General features: G+C 51.7%; 1 protein-coding gene across 1 annotated transcript in view; it reads left to right on the top strand.

Annotated features, from left to right (window-relative positions):
- The window catches only part of CCN4 (cellular communication network factor 4), a 35,982-nt gene extending 17,183 nt beyond the window's left edge, over positions 1-18,799 (top strand). Inside the window, exons 2-5 of the mRNA XM_045992881.1 lie at positions 2,946-3,225; positions 9,488-9,748; positions 12,870-13,063; positions 14,695-18,799. Of these exons, the coding sequence (XP_045848837.1) occupies positions 2,946-3,225; positions 9,488-9,748; positions 12,870-13,063; positions 14,695-14,994 (1,035 nt within the window). The 3' untranslated portion in view covers positions 14,995-18,799. The remainder of the gene's footprint in view (positions 1-2,945; positions 3,226-9,487; positions 9,749-12,869; positions 13,064-14,694) is intronic.
- Positions 18,800-19,733: the final 934 nt, after the last annotated feature.

Below are 19,733 nucleotides of genomic sequence, written 5' to 3'. Positions count from 1 at the left end.
CCCAAAAAGGTTAGGAAGCTTGTCCGAGGCCACACAGAAGGAACACACTCAGGTCCCATGTTCTTTTTTAGACACTCAAATGTAATCCAAGCTGAGGTTCCAGGACTGGAGGTCCTGAGTATGAAAGGACACCAAAGCCCCTTGTAATCAACAATCGCCCATGGCCCATTCCACTAGGCACCACTTCCACAGTCCTGCTGTGGGCTGTGGGCCATGGGCCGTGGGCCATGTTTCAGGCCCACAGACAGCAGGAAGGCCTTTACAGTTCACTATCTAGTGGGAAGGGACCCTCTCTAACGCCACCTGGGGAAGGCATGGAAGGCTTCCTGGAGGAAAGGGCTTTTTAAAATTTCCTCTGCCAAGAGTATATATATATATCCCATGGGCCTGGGGACTGGTCAGAGACAGTTCATGGGTCCGCACGAACCTCTGAGCCTTCTAGTGTCACAGAATGACGAGGAAAATTCTTTCTCCACAGATTCAGAAAGAGAAGGGTGTGTGTGGGTGTGTGTGTGTGTGTGTGTGTGTGCACGTGCGTGCATGCATGCGTGCACATCTGGCTGGTTTATTGATGAGGGGGGTTGAGGTTTTGTTGTGTCTCGCATTTCTAAGGACTAGCAGGGGCAGGGAAATGGATCGCCCTTGTGAACGGGAACCAGCACTGCCGACCTCCTAGAGTTCTTGGACCCCAGCCAGCAAGGCCTTGCCAAGCCACATCACCCACGGATGATGGAAGTGGCTGCAGGCATGATTCTCCTGGCTGTCCTGGGTCTCTGTCTCTGGCCTAGCCGAGAAGCCCCCAGTAAAGAGAAGATAATGAGGGAAGGAAGGGAGAGGCTCCATGGCATCTAGAGAAATGGATGGCAGACAGCCCCAGCCTCCCTGCGGTGCCTTGCCGTGGGCCAGGTCCCCTGTGGAGGGCCCCGCTCTGCCCTCCTCCCCATGGGCTGGCTTAGTCTCCCGAACACACACAAGTCTGACTACCAAGTGCGGTCAGCAGGCCAGGAGCGTGCTCTCCACGGGAGGCCCTTAAGGCGGGGCCTGAGTGCCAGTTCCCGGGTGAAGGGAAGTGGGAAGGATATTCTGTTCACGGGGAACTCAGGGCTGAGGCCCCCTGGTGGGAAAGGAGTGGGCACCACTGGACCCGGAGACCAAGCCTGGAGGTGACAGAAGCCTCAAATCAAGGTTTGCCTGTGGGATTATCAAAAGTTCAGTCCATATTTGAGAAAAGGCTTACATGCAAAGCCCCTAACCAAGAGCCCAGTGAATCCAACCTCTTGACCTGGATCCTCGCTCCTGGCCAAGTGTGCAAGGGTGGGCTTCACTTCCCTGGACAGAGCGACTCCTACCCCGACCTTCAGGAAGCTCCCAGGGATCCTCTTGGGATGCCCAGCACTCTGCGTACAGCTTTCTGCTGTAATAAACCACCTCACGTGTCCGTCTCTCCCAAAAGCTGTGGGTTCTCCAAACTGCGAGAATTTTTAAATTCATCTTCAAACACCTAGAGCTCTCGAGAGGCTATGGGCTAGCTCAGCAAACATCTGCTGTGCGACTCTGAGAACCCAGAAGGCAAAGGCAAAGGGTGTAGAAATGAGAGTTACAAGGGTCATTTGTGCCTAGGTCCTGATGCACGCAGTGTCATCCTGGCCGTGTCCCTACGCCTCTCTGGGTCTCAGTTTCCTCCTCGGGAAAGGGAAGAAGAATCTGTATATGTCAGCATGTGTCATTCCAAGGATGGAAGGCAGATCTCTAAGCTCCACTGAGCAGGGTTTCTCGGGTTCGAGGTGGGGGTGGGGAGGGTGCTGTGGCTCTAGCAGAAACCCTGGTCCCTACCCCTGCTGACCTTGGAATTCCGGAGCACATCTGAGAAGGCCTGCATGGGATGCTCCCTGGCAGGGACCATACTGGCCTGGGAAGGAGAGAATGGCAGGGACCCAGCTGCACACTCTGTCCTCAGACAATTTCCTTTCTCCTGGGGCTTCTGCTTCCTCCAGTGGAAAGAGCAAGGGGCAGGACGGGGGTTCAGGGCAGCACCCAGAGGGCATGGAAAGGTGACTGGCTCCCAGAGATACAGCGGCTTGAAACTCCTAAACTCAAAGACACCCCAGAGCAGCCTCGCATTCTATCTACTCGTTCCTCCATGCAGGGACGGCTCTATGGGCCAATCTCCCCTCCTCCCAGCTTCCCAGTGTTGTGTCCATCATATTTTCAGGATGACGACAAAGCTGTGGGCTGGGGGATAGGAATGGGGCCATGGGAGGTGTGGGCTGGTGGACTCCTGTCTGCAGACCTGGCACAAGCAACAGGGGCCGAACTCCCCTCTAGAGGGGCTGAGAGGGCCAGCCGCAGGGGTCACTGGTCGCCACCCACCCACAGCCTTTCATGGGACTCAGAAGGCAACTAATTACAATAATAATAGGTCATCTGGCTACAACCTGCTGTCAAGTATGAGTCACCTGGTCTGCAAGTTCCCGAGGACCCACAGTGGCATCGAGAGGGTGGCTCTTTGGGCCGTGGAGGAAAGGCAATGGGTACGGGAACAGGTCACAACGTGACTCATGAGGAGGCATTTGCTGCTCAAAGCCTCAACTCCCTCATCTGTGAAATGAGACCAGTTCAACACCAACCCAGGTTGTGGGATGCTTGAGGATGGAAGGAAACACACATGAGGCTTACTGTGGCCAGAGTTCTGACATAAAATTGGGGCCCCACCACCTCCAGTAGGGGGATGGGGGGAAATTGGTTTGACTTCTCCAACCTCCTGGCTCCTTGCTCCTATTTGTTTTACTGAAGAGAAAGGAGATGTCTGGCTATTAAAAACATGGTAGAAGAAACATAATTGTATATAAACCTTTTAACACCAGGAAGATGAGAAGATGATTGTTGGTCCTTTAGGCTTTGCTACCCCTGCCTGGCAGCCCTTTATCTCTGCTGTTCCCCCACAGGCCTTCTCTCCAGCCTCCACGGCCATGGCTCTCACCCCAGTGCCACTGGAGGACACAACTTCACGCCCCCAATTCTGCAAGTGGCCATGTGAATGCCCGCCATCGCCCCCCCGCTGCCCGCTGGGGGTAAGCCTCATCACAGATGGTTGTGAATGCTGTAAAATGTGTGCTCAGCAGCTTGGGGACAACTGCACAGAGGCAGCCATCTGTGACCCCCACCGGGGCCTCTACTGCGATTACAGTGGGGACCGCCCGAGGTACGCAATAGGAGTGTGTGCACGTAAGTGAGACCCTCCCTACCTTCTGGCCAGCCCACAGCACCCCAGCTCTATTCCTCCTTTGTAGCCCTTCCCCTGGCCAGTCTCCTGCCCCCCTCCTACTCCAGTCCATGATGAGAGGTCAGAAGTTGTGCCCTTCCCGAAGAAGAGGGAGGGATGCCTGCATTCCTCTTGTCTCCAGAGCCTGGTTTCCCACTCTCTTCTTGGTCCTGGAGGTACATCCATGGCTGACTCGGGAAAAGGGAGCCACCAGGAAAGACCTAAGCATGGTTTCATTCTCTTTTGGTTTTCATTTCTTCTGGTAGTTATCACCATATAATGTATGTCTTCTGTTATAACTCAGTTGGCTTAAAACACCAATTTTAGATAACATATCAATGTTCCTATATGACACCTGATGACTTGACCCCTCAATACCACCTGACACATTGCCTGTCTTGCAGTATTATTTTCATAATTTTTGGTTATACAAAAATCAGTATTTATGATATTATGAATGTATAAATAATGTTGCTGAAGGATGAGGTATTGTATTTGTTTGAATTTTCTTCCTCATGAAGCTTTTTGTTTTTCCTGGGGTTCTAATTGCTTTTGTTTTTTCTTTACTCTTGCTCTTTATAATATCCTCATGCTGGGGGAACAAGTGTTGCTGTTGTTTAGCAGTCTTCAAGTGCTCTATCATGTCCTTTTTTGTTCCAAGAGACTTCCCTTCAGGGACTTTTTGATCTCATGCTTCTATCTGGAATGGTAGTCATTTGGCTTGAATCGTCTAAGCATTTATCCAAAATACATGACCCAGCATGATAAAGAGAGGTAACTAGGTATCATGACACAATAGCCTAACTTCTGAAAAAACACACAAAGCCTCATAAACCCAAGAATGCCTTTCTTCCCTTCGTGCTGAGTCAAGACTTCTCCCTAACTATGACACCATATGCACCCAATTATATGTTCACACATAGCATAGTCTCTCATCCTCAGGTAACCTATCATATCTCCTGAGGTGGGCGGTTGCTGAGGGTTATGACCATAATTTCAAGTCAGACAATCCTGAGTGTTTACAGTTAATTAAATGCACTTTCTGCTCTTTTATCATTGATTCATGCTTCAACTTTCATGCAAAGTCATCTGTCTTTAGCTTCCCAAGTAACCATGCTTGACCCTCCCATCCTTTACTTTCCCCCTTTTATTCAGACTCACTATTAGCCCCACAAAATGGTGTGCTCAGACAGAACTTGCACCACCGCTGCACACAATCCTCTGATGTGTTGGTGGAAAATGTTATCCTGGAGCCCCACCCCTGACTAACCAAAAAAAATTCTCTTGAAGTGAAGATGGGCACCTACACCCTTAACAGGATGCCCAGATGATTCTCATTTACACACAAGTTTGAGACTAACTGCTTATATATAGAGAAAGTCATATAGTCTCTCCTCATACCCAGGTGAAGAAATCTGGCTGAGCCTTCCTGTACTCAAATCCCTTTGTTATAGGAGATAGTCTCATCATTTCTTTCCCTCTTTACAGCTGTTCTTCAAGGTCATTAAAAAGGTAACTAAGTTCACTGTGATCTTCCTAATCTCAAAAGCTGTACCGATGTCTGATTATGTGCCTAGCGCCATGTCTTCATAGACATTCTCTCATGGACCCAGAGATTGTGCAGGCCTTGGAACTGCCTCTCGCACCTGCCCTTCTCCACCAGAGGCTTAGAGAACCACCTTCCCAATCCATCCATAACACGTATCTCCTTGTATCTTGGGTATTGCTTTCACTCACTACAGCCTCTTAGTTTCCCCTCACCATGACCCCCCGTGTATTCCCTTTCCTTTTACCTGGAAAGAAAACTGGTCCTCAGATTTTAATAGGTATTAGATTTGCCAATGGTTCCCTGGTCATATAAGTTTGCAGACACTGGAATAAACAAAGTTACACAATTTCTGAGAGGTTTTAAATGTTCACGTCCACTGTGAAATCCCAAAATAGGGAGATATAAGAAGCCCTTTTTTTTGAAACTTATTTGCACAGGGAATTGTTTTGTCCAGGTAGATTTTTACCACTCATCCAGCCCACCACACATGTGCACACTCACAGATACACACATTGCATGCCTGTATGTGTGCACACATACACACAAACACACAACTTGCTAGTGATCTATGAAACATCTTCCTAGAAATGGCGGCCACGGTGTCTGAATTCATGAGACCCTAAGGCAAGACAGAGGAGCAGGCAGGGTCTGAGGGGGAAAGAGAAAGAAGAGTCCCACAGATCATCTTGTGGCAAATGGTCAACTCAACCACTGGATGGTCCCCAAGACAGGTTAAACCTATCCTTGGAGCTGTGCATGTAACTGGGCTGAGAAAAGACAGGTCATAAGAATGAGCTGTCACAGCACGGACACATGTAACTCAGAGAAAGGTGAATCATGGCAACTTGGTGAACGCAGGCTTTGGTTACCAGGGGTCCCTGCTCCTGGGCACCAGACATAGTGGCCAGGCAGAAAAGTGAGCTTGGTCCTGTCTAGTCCACTCAGTTTTCAAGAGAATCCAAAAGTTCGGATTCGTGTATGTTTTGTAAATGTTGGCAACATGTTCCAAAAAAAAAAAAATTTTTTTTTTCAAAACATCCTGTGGGCCAAACTAAATACTTCTGTGGGCAAAGAGTGACCTCTGAATTACACTCTTCGTCTATTTTTGTTGTACAAACATTACTCTGCATTTAATACAGCTGGGCCAGGCCTGAAAGCAGTGTGGTTTGCTGGAAGGATCATGCAGTTTACAGGCAGACAGAACTGGGTTTTGAATCCTGGCTCTGCCATTTGCCAGCTACGTGACCTTGAGCACATCATGTAAGGAGCTCGATCAAACCAACCTCATGCAATTGTTGAGAATAAACAAGGGACCGCATTAAAACCTCAGATGTGACTGGCTGTTCTGGGTCATTGCTTTACTTGCTTTGTTTTAACCTTCCCTTGTAGACATTATCTCAGCTTTGCCCATGGTCATCCTCAGAGGAGGAGGCAGTCTCCTTCCAGAGCAAAGGAGTAGACAGCTCATGCATGGTCTTTAGCAATAGACAATCTAAGTTTGAATCCCAGCACCATAACTGATATGGTGACCTTGGGCAAGCTGCTTAACCTTTTAAGTGTTAGTTTTGTCATCAAGGAAATGTGACAAATAATACTTCTTTGTGTGGTTGGGATGTCAAGAACCTGATACATGGTGGCCCAATACAGATGAGGGCTCGGCCCAATACAGATGAGGGCTCACCCCACCTCCCTTCCATCCAACCATCCATCCATCCATCCATCCATCCATCCATCCATCCATCCCTCCATCCACTGATTCATTCACAGTTATGAGTAGTGGATGATAATGCAACAGTTGGGTTACAACATGGCATGACCCCCTGTCCTTGCTCCCACGCAGCTGACAGTCCATTAGGGAAGGGAGGAAAGTGAAGACCTTAATGGTGGAACCAGGGATTTGAGTTCCAACAGGTCCTTCAGTAAGAGGAAGGTTCACCACACTACGACAGTACTTGCAAGCCTGGGATTAGATAGGACACGGTGTTTCACCAGGAGCCAGTCCTTCCATTAGTTCAAAAGTAAGCGATGTGGGGGCATTAGAGTCTGCTGTGGGCCCAGCCACATACATGTCGTGCACCCTACTCTCACTCTAGCCAACGGTGCACAGGCTGCTCAGGGCCACCAGCACCACCACTGTCCCCACCTGCCCCAAATTCCCAGGAGACTGGAAGCAGCTTTTGGAAGCAGTGGTTCCCAATCTTTGCTACAAACTGAATTCACCTGGAGATCTTTAAAAAAGTATCAAAGGCCAGGGATGCCTGGGTGGCTCAGTTGGTTGAGCGTCCACCTTGAGCTCAGGTCATTATCCCAGGGTCCTGAGATCGAGTCCCGCATAGGGCTCCTTGCTCAGAGGAGAGCCTGCTTCTCTCTCTGCCTGCTGCTCCCTCTGCTTGTGTGCGCGTGCTCTCTCTCTGATAAATAAATAATAAAACCTTAAAAAAATTGAAGTCGAAAAAATTACAAAAATATCAAGTCCCGGGTTCACCCCCACATTCTGGGGCATGGTGTGGGCGTCAGAATTTTTGGAAATCTCCCCAGGTGGTGTCACTGTGTTAAGGGCTCCCGGGCACCCGGTACTGCCTTGCCCACTCAAATTTCCCCCCGACAGGGGCAGAGACCAGGCTTCCGCACACTCCCTTTTCCCCATCCACCAGCGTGCTCACACATGCGCACACACACGCGTGCTCACACCTTCCCAGAGCAAGGGCGTGGTCGGCGTGTGACTCAGAACAAAAGGATGAGTGATTCACCCAGTGTTTCCTCTGCTTTGTTTTGTTTTGCCTTGGTTTGGGTTTTTTTCCCAATTTCCCCTCCTTTCCTGGTGTCTGGTGGAAGGAAATGGGCTGTGGAGCCAGATCCCCGGGGACCGAGGTGCAGCTCCGTCATCACCAGCTGGGTGACCTTGAGCTGATGAATCATTTAACCTCCCTGTCCATCAAATGGGGAAAAGAAAACTCTCCTGGTGAAGTCACTGGGAGAACTGAATGAGATAACATATCATGGTGCCTGGCACAAGATCAGATGGCCTGCAAGCCGTAGTGCCTTTCCTTCTGTGCCTCCTGCCTGCACGATCACCTCCCAGGACAAACAGCCATCATGTCAGCACCCGCACAGGCTGAGACTCTGCGTCTAGCTGTATCGTCTTCGGCGCGTGACTCAACTTCACTGAGACTCAGTTTTGCTGTATGTGAAAATGGGGTGGTGTTTCCTTACAGGACGAAATCAGCAACGCATGGAGGTCTGACACACAGCAGGTCAGGTGGCCAAGAACAGAGACAGAGCTTAGGAACACTTCACTCCTGTTAGATACTGGCTGGGATTATTACTATCAACGACTGCCTGCCAGCAAATCCAGGAGATACAGCGGAGCTTTGGGCAGACTTCGGATTCCAAACTAGCCCTCCTTGGGTGGATACCCTTGCTGCCTAGGAGCCCTCTGCTTGCATTTCCAGATACTGTCCTCAAGGCTACATGGCATCCAGGGGGCAGCGCTGGCCGGGCCCAGCAGCCCCAGATCCCTCCTGCCCTCTAGGCTTCTGTAACCAGACCTCATGTCTAAGGAAGAACTCTTGAGGTCACTCACCCCGAAACCAGCTCCTCCAAGGACAGAGCATCCATCCTTCCCCTGCCAGGGCTCAGGTTATAGGATGAAGAGTGTCTCCCGATTCATGTCCTCTGTTCCTCACCTCTCATCCAGCGACAATTCCTTCCAAACACACCCAGAAGCTGAGCTCCTGGTTCCTCCAGGGTGTGAGCACGGCCACCCGCCAGCCTGGATTATAGGGGTGGCCTCCTGACTGTCTGTACTCCCTGTTCTGTTCAGCAGCTCCTGGGCTCTTGTGAAGCACGAGTTGATTCAACAGTTCCTTACGGAGCACACACAGCACGTCTAGCTGCTGATGGCTCTGAGCCACCAAGGAAGCCCTCTCTAATCTCATCTCTGGCTACCCCCTAACCTCCCAGGTCTCTTCCCTCCCTCCCTAAAAGATCCCCCCACCAACACCGTGCCAGCGAACTTCCTTACCTCCTTCCCCCTTTGCTGAAGCAGCATCACACAGGCGGGGGGCCTGCCTGAATCGGCCACTGTCCCCCCGCCCCAGCTGCCCTTCCTTCTCGCTGTTCTCCCTGGTACTGGTAGCCTTCAGTTCTCTGTATGATCTCTTCATCTTTCCTGAGTGGCACCCACTGCACAGGAAGCTCTGTGAGGGCATGGATTTGTCCATTTTGTTCACTGTATCTCCGGAGCCCAGAACCTTCCATAAATGCCTGCCTTGAATGAGTGGGATCTTTGTTCCCAAGTGTTATGATAGGTTTTACACTTGGCCCCTCAGAACCCTGGCCCCAGAGGTCTTCATCAGTGCTCAGCTCTGTGCCACGTGCTGGGACAGGATTGGGGGGACAGGACAGGTGCCACAGGTTCCAGTCCCGATCAGACTCTGTCGTCTCACCACGGCCTGGCCCCGGGGTCACTTGATGGCTGGTGGCTGAGTCGCACCCCACACTCTGGGAGGGAGAAGGGGGGCTGGCTGGGCCCTGCCTGCCTTGCCAGCCTGCCAGCCCCCAGGGTGGGCAACCCCCAGGGTCGGGGCTAGGTCCAGGTCCAGGGGCGGGTGCTGTTCCCGCCCGTGGGGTACGATGCCCAGCGGACCTGACCCGAGCGGCGCATGTGTTTGCAGAGGTGGTCGGCGTGGGCTGCGTCCTGGACGGGGTGCGCTACACCAACGGCCAGTCCTTCCAGCCCAACTGCAAGTACAACTGCACGTGCGTGGATGGCGCGGTGGGCTGCACACCCCTGTGCCTGCGCGCACGCCCCCCGCGCCTCTGGTGCCATCGTCCCCGGCGGGTCAGCATCCCCGGTCGTTGCTGCCAGCAGTGGGTGTGCGACCACGACGCCAGGAGGCCGCGCAAGACATCACAGCGCCACACCGGAGCTCTAGGTGGGTGGGAGGAGTCAGAGGACAGGATGCAGGAGGGGGTGGTGATGGGAGGGGGGAGGGGAGGGCGAGGAGAGGGCTGGGCCCTGACTCCCTATGATTGGGACGCAAGTGCAGTGACTCCCAGTCCGCAGACCTCTGCCTAGGAGCTGTGTGACCTTGGCAAAGCCACCTGTCCTCTGCGACCCTATTTCTCTATGTCCCAACTGTTCTGTGAGGTCCTCCCAACACAAAACGAGGAAGAGCTTCATAAAGGACAAAGCCAGATCCATGGGATTTATTGTTATCCTACTTAAGAGATTAGACTGGAGCGTGTGCAGCACCCGAGGAGGAGAACCAGGGATACAAGGTGTAAGAGTGGGGGGGGGGGGCAGGTGGCTTCCCTCACGATGGAGGATAGGTGGACAGGTGAGGCTGTAGCCAGGTACACGGGCCAGAGGGAAGTCCTGAAAAGGGAGGACAGGGACAAGCCCACTGGTTTTACCACTGCTTACTGCAGTAGCCCAATGCCAGCCTCTTAGCAGGTACCAAATCCATGGTTGTCTTAGGGATGGATGGACGGGTGGATGGATGGATGATGGATGGGTGGATGGATGGGTGGATGGATGGGTGGATGGATGGATGACAGATGGATGGATGGATGGGTGGATGGATGGATGATGGATGGGTGGATGGATGGGTGGATGGATGGATGATGGATGGATGGTTGGGCCAATGAGGATCTGAGCTAGGGCAATGGGAGTGCAGGTGGCAAGGAAGGGACAGAGGTGAGAGGCACTGCGTGAGAAGTAAGACTGAGGCCATGGCCTCAACCCACTACGTGGAATGAAGGAAAGAGAGGCGTAGACAGTGACTCTCGGGGAGCATCCTGACCTGGGAGAGAAAATGAGAGGGACACACTGGGGATGAAGAATCGCACTGTTTGAAACAGCTTGAGTTTGAGGCTGGCATGGCCCAGAGGAGTTCTGAGGGTGCTGGTAATTTTTTAAAAAGCTATTAAATAAGTATGTGAGATTGCTCAAGGAGGCTGTGCTGAGCAGCGTTTCTCAGCCTGGGTTCGGACATCTCGAACCTGAGACTTGGTGGGGAGGGCTGCCTGTGTACTATGTGATGTTTAGCAGCACTTCTGGCCTCTCCCTGCGCCCTCCCCCAAGTAGCAACAACCCCCAATACCTCCAGACATGGCTGTTTGTACCCTGGGGCACCCAGTCGTCTGGGGGAGAACCACACGTGTGGCCCTGGAGATGCCACCGTTTAAGGCGAGGGAGAGAAGAGAGCTGAGAAGGACAAATCCAAGAGGCAGGATGAAAACAGGAGAAAGAGGTTTTGCAGGAGCAAAGTGAAGAAGGTGTTTCAGAGAACACCCTGGAAAGCTGGGGTACGAGGGGACCAGCCCAGGTGATGGAGACTGGCCTCCAGGACAATCCTGCCCTCTCCGCCCTTCAGGGGTGCTCAGCCTCTCTGGAGGGGTTTGGGGTGGCTCCCAGGGTCTGAGCCAGCCCCATGAAGAGGCCGTCCCGTGTCCGTGGAGGAGGTGGCAGGGGAGGCTGTCCTAGCAGGCCCACCACACTCCCCAACTGGGTCACTGGGGGCGGGGCAGTGGCTGTCTGCCCATTGTATGTGGCCCAGTGACCCCGTTCTGACCCAGTACGAGCAGGGCCTCCGCCTGCTTGTGGGTGACCCAGAAACCAAAGCCCTTTTATCCTCCCAGGCAAATCCTTCCCTCCACCTCCCTCCTCTGCACACCGTGCTCATCCCAGCCCCCCTCTCCTCTGTCCTCAAATGCTTCTCCTTGATTTCTTCCATCTCTCAAGTCTCTCAAAGCTCCCCTCTCTCACGGGTTCACTCCTGCCTTCACCCAGCCCTACTCCCTGCGCACCTGCTACCCTGGTGGGGGTGGGAATCAGGCACTGCCCCTTCCCTTCCTCCCTCCTTCAGATTCCATTCGGTGTCTCTTCTTCCTTACAGTTCCCTTTCCCGCTCTCTGCCCCTCCCCCATTCTTTTATTCCTTTCCTCCCCCTCCTGCCTGTTCTCCCCTTGCAAACCACGCAAACCATGCTGTCTCCCTCTCCTTCCACCACTTCCTCCCCGTCTCCTGTACCCGCCCCCCACGTCTGCCTCTCCTCCTCTCCCCCTCTGCCTGTCCCTTTCTCGGCTTCCCTTGCGTGCCCACCTGCCTGTGTCGGGGCTGGACTGACGTCCTCTTCAGAACCTCCTCTCGTGTATCTCATGGTCTTTCTGTGGGATCCGTCTTTTGGTCTTTTCTCTCCCTGGCTTTTCACCTGCCTCCGTCTTGAGCTCCGTCCATTTTTCCATTACTCAGAGACTACTCCCCGCGTTCAAAATGCTGCAACTCACACGTTAATAGAGCCACACAAGACTTTTGTAGTTAACAGTCAAGAAACCACATGAGCTCCCATTTACTGAGCCAGGGATGGCTCCCGGCTTTCACAGGTGTGAATGTGTCTTTCGATCCACAGCCCTGGGAGGAAGGTGCTGTTGCCAACCCCCGCTTGCAGGTGGGGAGACTGAGGCAGGAGGTGGGCGCTATGGAATTTTCCCAGCTACTAAGTGGCTTTGCTCAGAGTTGAACCCAGGCGACGTGGCTGTGTGAGTCCTTATCCACTCTGCCCTCAGCATCACCCGGGTTAGATATCAGGCACCAGCGTATAGATGCTCCCTCTGATTTTCTCCATCTAAACTTGACCTCTGTAGGGGCAGGGCCAGTACCCTCCATTCTTCAAATCCCAGCGCCTTGCAGATGCCTGATGTACACTCAGTCAACAGGTCCTTTCATTGTCACACCAGCCGTGGAAGGCTGTTCCAGTGAGGACACTGAGACCCGGAGGGAATTATCTGGAACCAGATAGCTTCTAGGTAGTTGACTAGGATAGTAGGATTTGCATTCGGGTCCACCTGTCTGTAAAGATGGTCTTTCGTCCGGAGAAGTACAGGAGCTCAGAACAGGTCCTCCTTTGCCAGGGGACCCATGCTGGTTAGAAGCGGACTTGCCCTTTCGGGGCTGGGGGTCGACAGCCCGCCCCCCTCCCCTTGGAGGTTCAGGTGGGAGGGAGGGGCTGCCAGCGGCTGGAAATTCATGGGCAGTCTGGTCCCTATCCTCAGCGGCCACGGGTGAGATGGAGTCATGGCACAGGAACTGCCTCACCTACACGAGCCCCTGGAGCCCCTGCTCCACCACCTGCGGCCTGGGGGTCTCTACCCGCATCTCCAATGTCAACAGCCGCTGCTGGCCGCAGCAAGAGAGCCGCCTGTGCAGCCTGCGGCCCTGTGACGTGGACATCCTACCGCACATCAAGGTCAGTCCACCTCCCCCGGGCAGGGAGTGGGGAGGCATGTTGGACTCGCAGACAGTCGAGCCTGCTTCAAGCCTGGCCCCTGAACTTCCTCGTGGGGGCCCTTTGTGAAATGGGAAGATGTGTGGTGACGGGAAGGGACCCTCGCTGACTGCCGCTCCCCCTCTGCTCCTGTCCCAGCCCACACGGCCCCCGGCACAGGCATGAGAGCCACGCTGGGCAGCCAGGGAGCTGAAAACAGGGCTCAGGACAGCGGGGGCTCAGTGCCCCGTCTATTGCTCGCTGCACGTGACGGGGGCCGCTCTCTACATCTTGGAGCCCCAGGCCCCTCATCAATAAAACATGGGGTTGGTCTCAGCCATCTCCTCCAGCTTGCAGAGTCTAAGATCCTTAAAACAAAGGATCTGGGATAGAGTAGGTCACGGCAGTTAGAAATGAGTCTGACTGGCCTCTCTCGAGGTCTCCTCACTTCTGTCTTAGGACTGGTCATCCGCCTTACACGGAAAAGAAAAAAAAAGAAAAGAAAAGAAAAACTCAGCACTGACTCCATTTTTGGAGCACTGATGCTGTCTTGGGGTTGCTGAGGAGAGAGGGGCCCGGTAGACAAGGCAACTCAACACCCCCGGATCCTCCTCGCTGGCTGTCCCCCGCCCCTGCTCCCACGATCTCCGTGCCGGCCAACGGGATCCTTCCACCTCGTCCTTCTCCTTCTCCCCTTCTCTCTTCTTCTCCCTGTCTGATCCGTGACCTTGGCCATGCTGGCCTTCCTGTACGTGGGCCTCGGTACACAGTCGGCACTCAGCCGATGCGGCTTTGCTGAGAGCATGGATGGAAAGGCTACCGGCAGCAGGAGAAACATGAGGAAAGATCCTAAGCTGGTGACTGCCTGGGGCTCTCTAGGGTCTACCCCAGTGCCTCAAGTCCTCGCTGCTGGTTCACGCTTCCCACCCAATTTCGGTTTTACAATTAGGAACCTCAGATGGTTTCTCGAACCGTATATGCCTCAGCCCCCACGGAGCCTGGCTCTGCGCCACCACTTGTCCATAGTAGAGCCATTCCTGCAATGAGCTTAGTGAGTGCCTACTGTGTACCAAGCACGGACTTGGACGGTAGAGTCATAGAAAGGGCCCTGCTCTTGATTGGCCCACATCCCAGCGGAGAGACAGAACACACTCTGGTTGGACAAGTTAGGTGAGGAGGGTGTGTGCGAGAGGCTGGAGGTCGAGTGGAGGAGGAACAGGTTGGGGGAAAGTGCATCTCCCCAGTCATGGAGCCCCGGGATCGGTCTGCTACTCACTAGCTGGGGCGTTGGGTGGACGGGAAAAGCGATAAGGGCATTCTCTGTTGGTGACAGAGTCTCGGGCATCGGCGAGGAAATGTAGGCAAGAGGACACTGGGGTTGTGGGGAACACCCCGTGACACAATGCCCTGAGAGGTCCGCAGTTAGTCCTGCATGGTGTGGCTGGGCCTTGCTGGGTTTGGGGAGGTCCTTCCCAGCTTGAAGGAGCTCCAGACCTAAAGGAAAGGTGGAGTGGTCCCACATGGTGAGTGCAAAAGGAGAATTGAGGGCTTTGTGGGGAGGATGGTGGCCGTTCATCCTCTGAGCCACCCAGCTGGAGCCACCTTTCCTGCAGGAAGGGAAGAAGTGTTTGGCCGTGTACCAGCCAGAGGCACCCATGAACTTCACCCTCGCCGGCTGCATCAGCACACGCTCCTATCGGCCGAAGTACTGTGGGGTCTGCACGGACAGCAGGTGCTGCATCCCCTACAAGTCCAAGACCATCGATGTCACCTTCCAATGTCCCGATGGGCCCGGCTTCTCCCGCCAGGTCCTATGGATTAATGCTTGCTTCTGCAACCTGAGTTGTAGGAATCCCAACGATATCTTTGCTGACTTAGAGTCCTACCCTGACTTCTCAGAAATTGCCGATTAGGCAGACACAAAACACGGGGCTCGGGGCCTGGCCCAGTGTTTACAAACCAGTAGCCCTCTGAGGCCCACACTTGAGCCTTCTTCATCCACTTCCACTGACTTCTAACTATCCTGATCCAGATCCTTGGCCCCCTGTCCTGTCTCCATCTACCCGAATATCCCACGCTGCATACACTCCAGACAAAGTGCCCATCTCCAAAGATTCTGGACAAAACCCAAGCCTGTCCAAGTCACCAGAAGTCTTGCCGGATCTCGCCAGAGTCCCGAGGAACAGAACCAGCTAGGCACTTAATATCACTAATTCCCATTCTTGATCCTGAGCCATGAGACTCTTTGGGTCTATGCAGAAGGACAGATGGGATGGAGGACCCTGGACCAGTCTATCATCTGAGCCCTGCCAAGGGGCACCCTAACAGACAGTTCTGACCATAGCCCACCCACGGAGCTCTGATTCCAAAGATATGTGCACCCTAAAGTCACCAAATATTTGCCAAGTGTTTGGTTGTTTGGTTTTGAAATTTAATGGAAAATTGTGTTCATTAACCTAGGCTTTGTGGAGGTTAAGTCTGTCTTCATCCCTGCCCAGTAAAGAGTAAAAAATTGGATTCATTTTGGTTAGAAATGCAATTTGATAACTTTCACTCTTTTTCATGGGAATAGTCTCTGATCAATACTCCAGGGTCAGAGCAGGGTCAGCCCATTTTCAGAAGAAGTGTCAGTCCCTAGCAATGAATCTGATGTTTATCTGCAGGACAGGGGGCAGCTGGCCAGCTCGGCCTCCTCCACACCCTCTCTCTGCTTGGGGGCTCTTGGAAGTTGGTAGAGCCCCTAGGATGGCCCCTGGGGACCCTGGGAGTGACATCCGAGGACATTTCTGCTCTTGTGGAACCCTGGGAGACCCCGTCGTTGTCCGGGCCAGCCCAACTTGAAATAACCGACACGGTTACAGGCTGGATGTGAGTCAAACCAAGAATTGGAGCCACTCAGCATGAGCCTGGGTCGGCAGAGTCGGGTCACACCCTTGGCGCAGGACACCTCTCTTTCTGCCACAGGGACCCCTTCCACAGACTTCGGGTCTGTCGACCCAAACAACCCAGTTCTGGTGTGAAGACAGAGGTATACCAGCTGTTTAGAAACAGAAATATATTTAACAGGAATCAAAAGCCAAAAAGGGGTTGGAGCTTAAACAGAACAGAAAGTTGTTAGGAGTGGAAACGAGGTTATTATTTATGTTTTTAGTAGAATATAAATATTTACTGTTCTCATTCTTTTATTTAGTACCTGTTGGGTCCCAGACCTAGTTCTCAGTGCTCTCTGTGCATTAGCTCATGGAGAAGCTTTGCAATCATGCTGAAAAGTGCCCAGTATTATTTCTATTCTTACAAATGTGAAATGGAAGCCCAGAGAGGTATGGAGCCTTGACCAAAGTCGCGGGGCTGGTGAGTAGGGAGCGGGGACTCTAATCCAAGCCGAGCTGACTTTCTAAGCCCCGTCGCTGTCCCTGCACTTACAGCTTCCAGACGTGTCGAGGGGAAAATATGTCGGCATCACCGACTTCACGTTCTCCTTTTTTATTCTTTTTACTGTCTCTCTGGCTCCTTTCCCAAGAGAAGAGTCTCTGACTTTCCGATATTTTAGGTGCCTGAGCATCCAAAAATATATGGGCTAGACAAACCCCACGAATTCCCTGCCGATCCCACCCAGCCCCCCAAAATCAGAACCAGCGTTCATCGTGCATTTAAAAGATGATTTTGTCTACCCAGTGCTGCTGATGAGGGATGTGTGAGCTGTTCCTCAGGGAATTCTGTGTGGTGTGCGGAGGGATTCTGGAGGAGGACAAAGGTGGGAATGGGCCCGCCTGACTGTATCTCCCACATGCCTGGTCCAGTACAAGGCATACAGTGATGCTTAACACGTATTTGATGAATAAAAAAAAAAAAACCTGTGTGTTTTCCTACTTTTACTCAGAGGCTTTCTTCTTCCAAAGGTACATGCCAATCTAATTTTCATCAGTCAAATCTTATTTTAAGCTCCATAGGGAAAGAGGCATTTAATATTAAGAAAGGTATATTTCTATTGAAAAAAAAAAAAGAATTCTTGTGTGAAGAGCTTTCACCCCACAAATAGATTCTCCTATGAGCCTGTGTGTGTCAGATTTTCTCAGAGTGAGATCTGTAAATGGCAAGGACTGGGTGACAGCTAACCGCATTTGAAATTCAGCAGAAACCCAAGAGCTAGGTTCTTAATGAGTTTGCATCCCAATTTGGGAAAATGAGCATAGCTTCCAAGATCCTGGGAAGCCGGGCTGGAGGAATCTGGGATTATCCTGGCACTGAGTGGGCCAGCGTGTTTTGAGAAACAGACCCGTCCAGCGCAGGGAACACCTCGGCCCCATGTTATGAAGTCACCAGGAAGGAGGTTTGGGGCAAATGTAAGTAAGGAAGATCTCTCTAGCGGCCACGGTCACTCTGCCCTGGTGCAACATACTTCAGTCAAAGTTAGATAATAATCCCAATGCAAAAATGTCCCTTTATTGAAAGATTACATGGCGCCACCCACTTTCTAGCTTTTAAATTCTCTTACTCATGATCACAACAATTGTAAGCAAGCCTCTCGTCCCCATCTTATCCATGAAAAGTTTGAGACTCAAAGAGGCTGAGAATTCAGCCAAAACACGTTAGAGCCCAAATTCCAGCTTATTCCACTGGGTCTTGCTCTCCGGGAGGTCTCCAGGCAGAGCGTGAATGACCCCCAACCGAGTGTTCATTGGCTGGGTCATCCAGTGGGTGAGATAAATGAGCTCTCTAGTCCTTTGTAACTCCAGTCCCATGTTCCGGGACGAGGGAAAGAAAGGATTTGTTAGTTAACCTTTGTTGAAGAAATTCGCATTCGTGCTTAGAGTGAATTTCTTGGCGTGCTCAGGCGGGTGGAGAGAGGAAACCTGCCTTCACCAAACCACTGCTTCTTGCTAAACCTTCATCCTCAACATTTGGGGAGCACCCCTGAGGGCCAGGCCTGGGCTAGGTGCTTCACTGCAATAACTTATTTAATCCTCATAGCAAACCTACGAGGTGTAACATTATAATCATTTCCCCATTTTAGAGGTAGGATGCTGGGGCTCACAGGGGTTATTTGCTCAGTGTCTTACCAGCTAGTGAACTGTGGACCAGGATTGCAAACCAGGGTCAGTCTGACATCTGAGTCATCTTTCCTGTCACTAAGCCCAGTTAGCATGCCCCCCAGTTAAAAGATACAAGAGATGCTTTATCGACAACATGATAATAACTACAATGTTAATTTCAAAGTGATTCAGGGAGTGAATAAAGAAAGTAGATTGGAATGATATGATCCAACTGATATAATTTCATTAACATTGTACTGTGTTAGAGATAATGGGGAAGCAATGTAGCCCCCGACTAATCTATTGAATTAGGTCACTGCCTTTTTAAGGACTTATCTTGATCCAAAGTAACTGCAGTAAGCCTGCGCAGCTGGGACTCGTGAACGGTCAGAATGGTTACCTGTGTATCTCTACACATACACATGTGTGTGTCTGTGTGTATGTATGCCTATATCGTATTCAGACTGTGACTTTGTATTTAAGTATTCCTACTGCCATTTTTGCAAGGGACTAAAAAATACAAAAGAAGGAATGTCTCAGAATTTCCCAATAGAGGAAAAAACAGCACTTGGGCAATCTGTCATGTTTTACAACATTCCTCATTTTCTCATCTGTGTAGCACAGAACGTGTTTGTTCAATGTGAAGGATTTTCATTGCTCAAATTCCCCGTTTATGTTTTTCTCCTTAAAGCAATAAATCATCAGCAAAATCACCTCCTGGATTTGGTGGATTTTCTTGTACATTCAGTTATGACGCGCAAAGACGGAGCATTGAGTACATTTGATAAATGTGCCGATGGTGGAAAGTTAGGTCCCAGATAGTTTACGTATGGTAATAAAAATAGCTAGACGTTTGGAGATGGGCTCAGAAGGATGGATTCTGGAATTCACAAAAGGTCGGCACTACAAATGGGTGCGGGCTGGAAGACACCTCCCATAAATACAAAAGAGAAACTGCAGCATTCATGTGTTTTTTCGTTCATTCACTGACTCAGTTATTCAATGCCCTTCTACATCTCCAACTAGACTGTGGGTGCCTTGAGCTCAAGGACTATGACTGCATCCTCTTGGCCTCGCACAGTGTGCGGCATGTGTCAGGGGCTGGGTAAGCAGGGGTTGGACCCATGGAGAGACGGAGAGGGTGGGGATCTATTGCCAGCTGCCTTAGGAACTGGTGGGAGTAGAGAGACATATAAGGAAGGTTGCGGGATGAAATGGAAACGGCTCTGACCTTGGGAGTCAAGTGGATCTTTTCATACCTATTCCTTCCTGGAATTGCTTCCTGCACCCACCTGAGCCTCAGTTTCCCCAGCTGTGAAATGCAGGAAATGGGGATGCCTGGGTGGCTCAGTTGGTTGGACGACAGCCTTCGGCTCAGGTCATGATCCCGGAGTCCCGGGATCGAGTTCCGCATTGGGCTCCCAGATCCACGGGGAGTCTGCCTCTCCCTCTGACCTTCTCCACGCTCATGCTCTCTCACTGCCTCTCTCTCTCAAAATAAATAAATAAAATCTTTAAAAAAAAAAAAAGAAATGCAGGAAATGACTGCACCTGCTTCGTGGGGGTGATGACGTGGTGAATAAAATGCAAATCGCATGCGAAGTTTTGGAACAGAGCTT

Source organism: Meles meles, chromosome 1 (genome assembly GCF_922984935.1).
Source record: "Meles meles chromosome 1, mMelMel3.1 paternal haplotype, whole genome shotgun sequence".
NCBI classification, from domain to species: domain Eukaryota; kingdom Metazoa; phylum Chordata; class Mammalia; order Carnivora; family Mustelidae; genus Meles; species Meles meles.
This window is presented reverse-complemented; position numbering and strand designations above follow the sequence as displayed.